Raw genomic sequence first — 9,199 nt, forward strand, 5'->3', positions numbered from 1 at the left:
CTGCTCGTTTACTCAACAGGACTCCACAGTTTTGCACAAAATGTCTATCGAACTGGACTACTTTCTACTGGTTAGTTAGTAAGTGCTACCTCGTTGTGAGTGCTACCTCATTGGGTGCAGTCCCCTTCCCTGGGCCGATTTCATCCCCAGGGCCCACCTCTATTAAATGGAGAAGGGGCGCTGCGTGGCCCCCTCCCTGGGCCAACTTTGGCCCCAGGGACCCCATCCTCCAGGGCCCGGCCATCTCTACTGGTTGTCCTCCAGGGCACCAACTATGCAATGGGACCGTGGTCCCGGCCAGCTCCCCGCCTCCTTCAGACATCTGCACTGCCGTCAGACAGGGAGCTGCTAAACCTAGAGCTCCCTGCCTGTGAGAGCAATTGTTTCGTCTGATTCTTTGCCCGCATGTCTGCGAGGAGGAAAACAGGAAACCTCTACTCCCAGCAAGCAAGAGCTGTTTGACAGTTCTTGCTTACTGGGAGCAGACTTGTATTTACTCTGACTTGGCGGGAGCTCTCAAAGCTCCCGCCAAGTCGGAGCAAACAGCTATGTCCCGGGGGTGGGCACCCCGGGACATAGCAGGAGCCGGCTTTGGGGGATGGTGGTCCCCAGGGCCATTATTGACTTCACCAGGGGGGCCACACGGCCCCCCTCCAACATTTGAAAAGCCCTGGAAAGGTGGCAGCCCCCAGGGCTCCGGGTGATCGCATGCCCCCCTCACCCTACTGTTGAATATAAGCTCCAGGGAGGTGGTGATCCCTGGGCATCAATAAGCCCAGGAGGGGAGCGCCATGCACCCTCCTCCTTTATTCTTGATATGCCCACAGGTCCTGGCCCACCCAGGGGCATTCGTAAAACAAGCACAGGATACAGAGCTTGTTTTTTTGTTTTGATTTTTAAATCTTTGCTGCGAATTTGCAGCAAAACGTTTTTTATTTTAATGCTTTTTTTGTCCTGGTGTGGTCCCTTTGGACCCCAACACCAGAGCTAAGGGGTCAGGGTGTCTCTACCCCGGCCCCTTTTCTAATTTTTTCACTTTTTTTCAGGGACTCGGCTGAGTCGGAGTTCCAAGATAGCTGCCAATACTTCCTGGTTGAAATGTTGGCAGCCATTCAGAGTTCTGCAGATCTCTGCCTGAGCTCATTATTATTCGCAAAGTCGGCGGGGAGGAACCGCGGCCCTAGATATATAAATTTGGTTTCACTTTAACTTCTCTGAAACTACTGATCGGATTTACACCAAATAACAAAAAGCATAATCTGGGTACCAAATGCTAACTTTCTGCCCAATTTAATGTCATTTCGTCAAGCAGTTCGGGCTGCAGACGTGTTCAAAATGCCAATGGGAATTAACATGGAAAATGCACCTTTTTTGAGCCCCCTTTTTCTTGGCCCCCGCTTGACGGATCATCCTGAAACTTTCCGTGCTCAACCAGAATCGCCAGCACACTATTTTGGAAAAGTTTGTGAAGATTCGTCAGACGGCACCAAAGATATAGGCATGTCCGAAAATGCTTTTTATATGGAAACAGGATCCTGTCTATAACTACCTGCTGGCAAGTGCCAGTAGGAGAGAGAGAGAGAGAGAGAGAGAGAGGAAGTGAGAGAGAGATATAGAGAGAGAGGGATGGATGGATAGATGGATGGATGGATGGATAGATAGATTGATTCACTTATCTTATACTTACCATGTGTGGTATTCTTATACAGCCTTTTGGGCTTCTCATGCAGACTTTTGGAAAACCAGTCACCTGGGAAGTTTTTTTCTCTTGTGAAGTCTTCACTACCAGAAATGGTCTTTCGTTCTGCAATCTGTTTATGGTTTTTGCTTGTCAGTGTACAAAAGGGACAGGTCTGATAAGACATTTTGCAATCACAAACCCTCCAACTTGCAAAATCACATGGTTTGTACTGCATAATGTGTTTTAGGTATGTAATAAACCAATTTAGTGAACCACACTGAACCATAATTACGAAGGTGTGTCCCTTCCTAATTGTGATTCGGTGTGGCATGTATCAGTGTTTTCTGGCTGCAACCCACTGTCAGTTACTGACACGTCAAAGGAGATGGTGAGTAATTTGCAAAAAGAGAAGGTATGTTTTTTTTAGTGGTCCTAGGTGATCTCTTCCAGAAGTTTTCCCAAAATTGAACTTTTTTTTTTTTAATGTTTTTTTTTTTTAAAGACAGCACCGGTTCCTTTAAGGGAACCCTGGCTTGTTTAGGGGCGGTGGGGGCAGTTTTGGTATGCAAAAATAGGGACGGTGGCCTGCTGTTCTTAGCGGTCCTCTGTCCCTGTGTATGTACCCAGTCAAATGAAGGAATAGTGGCCAACACTGTAATTAAATTGCTATTAGGTTTCTGTTTAGTGCCTTTGTAATAGTAACAGACCCAACATAAAATATGCTGGGCGTGGGAGGGGAAGCAGACCAGGGCACATGGGTTGCCAAGCATGAGTGCATGGTTTGCCCGCCTCTGCTTCTGAACCTGAGTGACGTGTAACTGTTCTTTCTCCGCCTTAAGACATTTCATCATAGTACAATACCAGCAGTTGAGCGAAATCCCAACCTTAAAATATAACGACATAGCTCCAACCATGACTGCTGTCTACCCCTCCCACTCAGTGCTGCAAATGTTGCTGATCCTACGCCCACCCCCCTCAAGCAGGAGTAAATATATTGCTTGCAATTTTGTGTTTTTCAATGTGTTGTTCTATTTGAAATAGCTTTTTTTTAAATAGACATAAGGGTGAGCTTTATTTGCCTCTTGAACAGGTAATGTAAGGTGAGCACAGGTGACAAGGCTCCATTGTAGAAATCAATGGACAAATGCCACTTGTATATAGCGTTCTCCGACCTCTAGACCGTGATTATAGCTTGTTGTGCCATTTAGTGCTCACCATATTCTTGTGCATCTGAGATAAATATTCAAATCTGTTTTTTTCCAGACAATCCCTCAGTATTCCATCCCATGCCACGCCGGGTCCAATGTGGTAGTGGAGCCAAGTGGACTCTTGGAGCTCAATAACTTTACCAGCCAGCGCCTTGCCGATGAAGAGACTGCCATGGAGCAGGATGTGGACAGTAGTACCGAGGAGGGCGTAGAGAGCAGCCCATCGCAGACGTCAGCGTAGCATTGGGCTACCAGGACATTGAAGGGATCTTTGGCACGGCTCAGGGCCCGAAGGCTCACCCCAGTGATGTTTGAGTCTTATATTTTCATTGCAGACTGTGTTCTGAGACTAATGGGCCAACGTTCAGACAAGGCAGTGTTTCCCAAAAACCATCTCGTCAGAAGCCTCAAACATCTGGCATCTTCAACGCAAGCAACTGTACGGTTGGATCCCTGCGGCACAACAAGGAGTGCTTATTTTTTCGAATGTAACAAGAAAAAGTTCATTTTTTTGTAACCATAGCCACAGTAGGACATAGTTCACAGGAAAGTAGGAGTTCCTACCTGGGTTTTGCTCTTTGTTTGTCCCATTTAGGTCACAAGAGTGGATTATTTCCTGGTGAGCATGAGGAAACGGATTCTCTGAAAGCGTGCCATGAGTTAGTCACTTTAACGTGTTCGTGATATGGGTGACGCCACATCTGCTTTTGAGATGTCCATAGTTTGTATTCTATCTGCACATTTTGAAAGTATTTTTTCTAGGGAACTTTTTGTACAGAGCTGTGTTTTTGAACGGTCCTCTGTGTTGGACTGAACCTAAATAATTCACATTTTGCTAGCTAGAGCCTACCCTAATGAATCCGGAGTCATATGCACGGACACAGTGTTACTACTGCTTTCGGAACGAGTGATTTCGAGTATCTGACCTGCTGCACCTGTTACGGTCTCTCTCCTCGTTTATTAATTATGTTGAAAGTTTTTTCTTTGATATTGTTGTGTTAGTATGTTTTCCTTTACAGTTCACTGCAACCAGTTTATTTGTGCAATAGCAAGAGATTATATTTGTTTTATTTTTAATACATCTCATGTGCTGCCACACATTTTGTTAGCTTAAATTAGGCAGTTGAGCTTTTTCCCATCTTTTTGGATGATGACTCTGGGGATCTCACTGAAGGCTTGTTGCACAGCAACATCTCTGGTCAACATACTCTGACACACTGGTCAACAAAGTGTGGAAAAGAGGAAAACGTATCTAGTCAACTAATGCATACATCTTACCAACATATGCTTCCGTGCCAGTATTTCCAAACCACAACCCTTTCAGATTCAACATTTTCCTAATCATTGCCATCATAGCGTAGCCAATGAGTGCGCAGGCCAACAGCATGTTCTCATCGCTGCTTGGGAGGTTGACGATCATAACTTTGACAAGTCGGCTTATCCAGCTGGTTCAAAATCTTCACATAGTAAATGCCTGTTACATTCTGTCCTTTGTTTGGATGCCTCATGCATCGCACCAGTCAATTTTTAGAGAACCGCTTCCTCTTGAGCCCTTCCGGAGGAAGTTGGATTCTCTCAGAGCAGTGGCACATTTCCATGCCAGAGTACATTGGCTTTTGGGACTTTAGTGGACTCCTGAACCCATGATTGTGTTTATTCTCATATATTTCTGCCCAAGTGTGTCCTCTAGCAGGACAGAACAATACAACGTTCATTACGTTAGTCAAAAAATAAGGGCTCTCTCACTGCTACAGTTGTTGAAAACTATTCACGTAAGGTGGCACTCATTTTGATAGGTTGCCAGGTGAAACGGAAACCTGCATGAACATCTTATCGAGTTTTGCTTAATGTATTCCTTCTTGTGCTGAGGTGAATGTAGAGGTGGCCATACTTAGCAGACGTAGGACTCAGCGTACCTTGTACATTTGTCACCTTCAAATAGATTTTGCAAGCCTCTAGCCACCAGAGCACGAGTCATGCGCCTCTTTCTTGTCAGAACCACTGGTGCGGTTTGTGTGATTTTAAGACGTTATGCAAGCACTCGTGTATAGATTCTTCATATCGTTAATAAGCAGTGATTTCCTGGGTCCCTGAAATTTACAGATGCAGTCTGGCCATCCCAGTTTCAGTTTTTGCTTTTGGATTTTCTGTCCCAGTAATTTGGCAGGACTGTCTTTCTAATACTGAATTGCGCCACAGGCTGGTTCCAAGTTCTGTTACTGTTTTCAATTGTGAATCACAACCACTATAATTGGCATACATAGCTTGCTAATTGTGCATCTCATCGGTTTTTCTTATGATTCTTTGTCTAGTTTCGAAATTCAGTTACTCCGACTAGTGGTAAAGTGTTTGACTTCTTTCAGGTAGTGAATGCGAAGGGGTATAAATAAGCTGACAGGTTTCCACCTTTAAATCAGCAATCTGTATTTAGATGTTGACGAAGGTTACAGTTGGAATCCATGAACCAGACTTGGAGATCAATCAGTAAAATGTATTTTCTTTTGTATTAGGTTCAGTTAGGAAATGGAGCACCTGCAAAGCCAGTCCACCAGCTGCTCTGAATTTCACGGTTGAGATTCTTTCATAATTATCGAGCTACTGTCCACACAAATTGACTCTGAATTTATTTTCCACTCATGCTGGTACGATGCATTACTAAAATAACAAAACAGTAATTTTGAGGATGTTAATGAACTACAAATTCTTAGCACTTTTTATGCCCGTCTTATCATGTTCGAAGGTCTCATCTTCAAGGACTTAATCTCCATAATAAATGCACAACATGTATGATTCTTACATCAGTCCACCAGTATTATTTGTACCTTAGTATTCCAAAGTACTTAAGTGTAACCTACCCTACTTCGTAATAGTGTTGCTCCTGATATGGATGCAGGGTCTAGTATATTTTTCAAATCACTGGTCTTTCTTTATTTAAAAAAATTGGAAACCAGGCCCAAGCCCACCAACGCACCTGCTGGCTATCAGACTGTAATCTTTTCTAGTTCAGCATTCATTCCACCGTCCACTTGTGTTTGCCCCTCGTGATACAAATACGTCATAATAAATGTGTCCAGAGTGAACTGCTTCTCTGAAACTGTGTCTTTCTGAGTCAGGCCCCTCTTGAGCTGCAGCCAACTAATGTTGGAAGGCATCAAGAAAGTCTATGAACATCTCTGCTTTTCCCAAAGTTTGCATTCGAGGAGCCTGGCTGACACAAAAAGAAATAGCTTTATGTTAAGTTTTTCTTGCAGTGAAGTGTGGCATTGAGAGCTTCTGCAAGGAGACTTGCATAGTTGAGTGATCTAATTTGACCCAAGAAGCTAAAGACAAAGTTCTTGAAAGGTGCCTTTTTTTTCTGCCCACTGAAGAAGTGTAGAACATATCTTGGGTCAACTTTTTCCTCTGTGGTCTAGATTAAACAGTCTAAACCATCAACAATCCAGGGCAGTTGATTTTACGCTCATTGGCTGATAGGTGAAAGACATGCATGATTTTTTTTTGCTGTCTCACCGCCATTTAAATACATCTGAGGGATTATGCCGGTGTTCGCTGACTGCACCATATCTGTCCTCCTCTAGTTTCAAAGGCTGGATTACTGAATATGCCAGACAGTAACTTCCTGCTGACTATTCAGATACGCTTTATAGAATTATTTATCTTTGTAAATGTAAGTTGGATTTTGTGCAGATCTTCTGCATATGTGTAAAATATTTGTAAGTTTAACAAAACTCACTGCCTGTTTGTAATTTGGTGCTGACGTTGGGAGGATATGGACTCGTAAGATGTCTCCAGTGGTACCTCAATATAAATATTATTTTCCTTTACTGTTCACGTTATTACATGTGAATTTGTATCTGGGTAGAGTTCTCTGAAGTTTTCATTCTGGTTAAAAAAAGTGAACTATTATAAGTGTCTGCAATGTAAGAGGGCTGCTCACGAATTGAAGCTATTCTGTATGGTCTATTGGACTTCTCAAGTTACTTCATAATCAAATAACCAGAGTTTTGTTTTACTATCATAGAAAATAGAACTTCACCTAAGAAGTGGTTATTCCCCTACAATGAGACCTTATAATAAGTCGTCCTTTTTCCTGCCCTATGCGTGCCACCATAATCTTATCAAATAATGTACATAGTGTACATATTTTTGCTATTTTTTTTAAACTTTCCAAGTTTGATTCATTTGTGTGTAATAACATTTATCAAGTTATAATCCAGAATGTTTTGAGTAGGCCCTACTTACCAAAGATGTTTGTCACAAGAAAAGATGGGATGAATATTGATACATTTTTGAAATTTGTATAGGAACTTTGGTATCAAGGGCCGTACGTGAAATGAAGTTTTTTTAATGTATATATAAATATGTATATGTTTAAGTTAAACAAATGCCCCGTTCCAGTTTGTCTGGGCCGGCAATGTATAGTCCTTTCAAACTCAGTCCAAGACTGAATGTGTTTTTTCAGTTATTTAAACTGTTATTGTATAGTTACGTTTTAGAACTTCATGGCAAAGGAGCACTGCAATTTCGTCATTGAAAATTACAAATTGTAATGCAAAACATTTCGAGAGGATAAATATTTCAGTCCAGTTGTACCTATTTCATTTTGATACTTTATGAAAGTATTTCAGGTCCATTTTTAACAACTTTACAAACTTCAGCTCAATAAATGCTGTCAAAGTTTCTACTTTCTTGTGTTTCATTTGCAAGGCTTAAGCTATAGACTGATAATAAGGTACCCAATATTCTTTTGTTGTTTTCTGTTCCTGAATTTATGAGACTCAACTGAATCCTTGATTTCTGATCTGTCTAATCACAGATTCCACACCTTGTAAATAATCCTCAGGCGTCCGACTGGATATAGAAACTGTTAGAGATGTTTTCCTGAGAACTGCTAAGTGGTGTTTTATGGCTCTGCATCAACGTTATTCCACTCTGGAAGTGATGAGCATAGCCTTTTTAAGCCCCATCCATGAATGGTGGTGCCAGTCCCTTTATTTCTGTGCCTTCAGACGTGTGGATCCAGAGCACCTCCCTGATCTGTTATCAAATTTTCTAAAATGAATTTCATCCAGTGTGCAAGAGACATGTCACGCCCTAAAACCATAGGGTATAAACCATGTAGGGACTGTTGCAAACAGATGTTTGACTCTCACAAAGTCTTTTGGTACTGCCTAAGATCCGACCTTGACTTCAGCGTCTGTGGCAACTACTCCCAGATGAACTTGAAAGCTACTTGGGTACAAAAAGCCAAACTCCACCTAGCCAAAGATAATGAGACTGCGCTGTGACCGTCGAGGTCAAAAGAATAGGCCCGTTCTTGTCATGCAGCCAGTTGTCTTCGAGGTTGAATTCTTTGGATAAGTCAAAGAAAAAACACAAGCTGTCCAAGCAGGAAATTACCCCTTTCTGATGCTCTCAGACTCCAGAGAGGGTGTCAAAGTGCCTCTGTGTCTCACTCGCAGGCTTCCTTGGAGCCGATTTTGAGTTTAGTCCAACACACCCCAATATTCCATGACCATCTGCATTGCAGCAAGTAGAAACCTTCAGGGAGGCTATGCTGCGTATTTCCTGCACTTTACCGACTGGCCATGCATGCCTTTGGACCCTAAAGATGTACAAGGGCCTGAAGTCGTACTTCTGATGGTGAGGCTGCCACCTTGTGCCCCTTGACCCATTTGTAGTTCAGCATAGACTCCAGTGACTGATCCGTTGCCATTGATGTGCTGGTCCTGCTCACATTGATGACAAGGCCGAGTGAGGATGTACAGCCTATTGTGCTATCTGACTCCAAAATAAATATGCCACAAAATCCCCCAGAATTGCACCCGGTGCCGAACCACACGCTATCTCTTGGAAACCCATCTAACTCGGATATCTTGCCCTCACCATAAGGTAGGCCCACTTTCTATATCTTATTTGGTGCAGTTTCTGAAGACAACTATGAGAAAGAGAGCAAACGTGTTCCCCATCATGATGATGACAACTAGGGTGATGAAATTCAGGTTGCCAGCTTGCTTGACACTTTACCGGATACTGGCCTTATGTCTCTCCCTGGTCCTGCCACAGAGGAAAGCACCTCTTTTGCTGTTGTGATGCAAAGGGCTGCTGAGGTCTTAGACTAATGTCTTAACTGGGGTGTTAAAACCAGTTCAAATCAATTTCAGTTCACCAATTTTATAGAGAGCATGGCTACCCGAACCTCTGGTTTCCAAGCGCTATCAAAACAGGCTGGAAACCTGGAAAGTCTACAACTGAGTCTTTCTTACCATGTAATTATGCACTTACGGACACCTTTTTTGTCACTTGGGTT

General features: G+C 42.9%; 1 protein-coding gene across 9 annotated transcripts in view; it reads left to right on the forward strand.

Moving 5' to 3' along the window:
• The window catches only part of EMSY (EMSY transcriptional repressor, BRCA2 interacting), a 230,558-nt gene extending 222,985 nt beyond the window's left edge, over positions 1-7,573 (forward strand). For all 9 annotated transcript variants that reach the window (XM_069203886.1, XM_069203892.1, XM_069203885.1 and 6 more), the window contains one exon: positions 2,945-7,573. In XM_069203886.1, coding sequence (XP_069059987.1) covers positions 2,945-3,130 — 186 coding nt within the window. In that variant the 3' untranslated portion in view covers positions 3,131-7,573. The remainder of the gene's footprint in view (positions 1-2,944) is intronic.
• Positions 7,574-9,199: the final 1,626 nt, after the last annotated feature.

Source organism: Pleurodeles waltl, chromosome 8 (genome assembly GCF_031143425.1).
Source record: "Pleurodeles waltl isolate 20211129_DDA chromosome 8, aPleWal1.hap1.20221129, whole genome shotgun sequence".
Lineage (NCBI taxonomy): Eukaryota > Metazoa > Chordata > Amphibia > Caudata > Salamandridae > Pleurodeles > Pleurodeles waltl.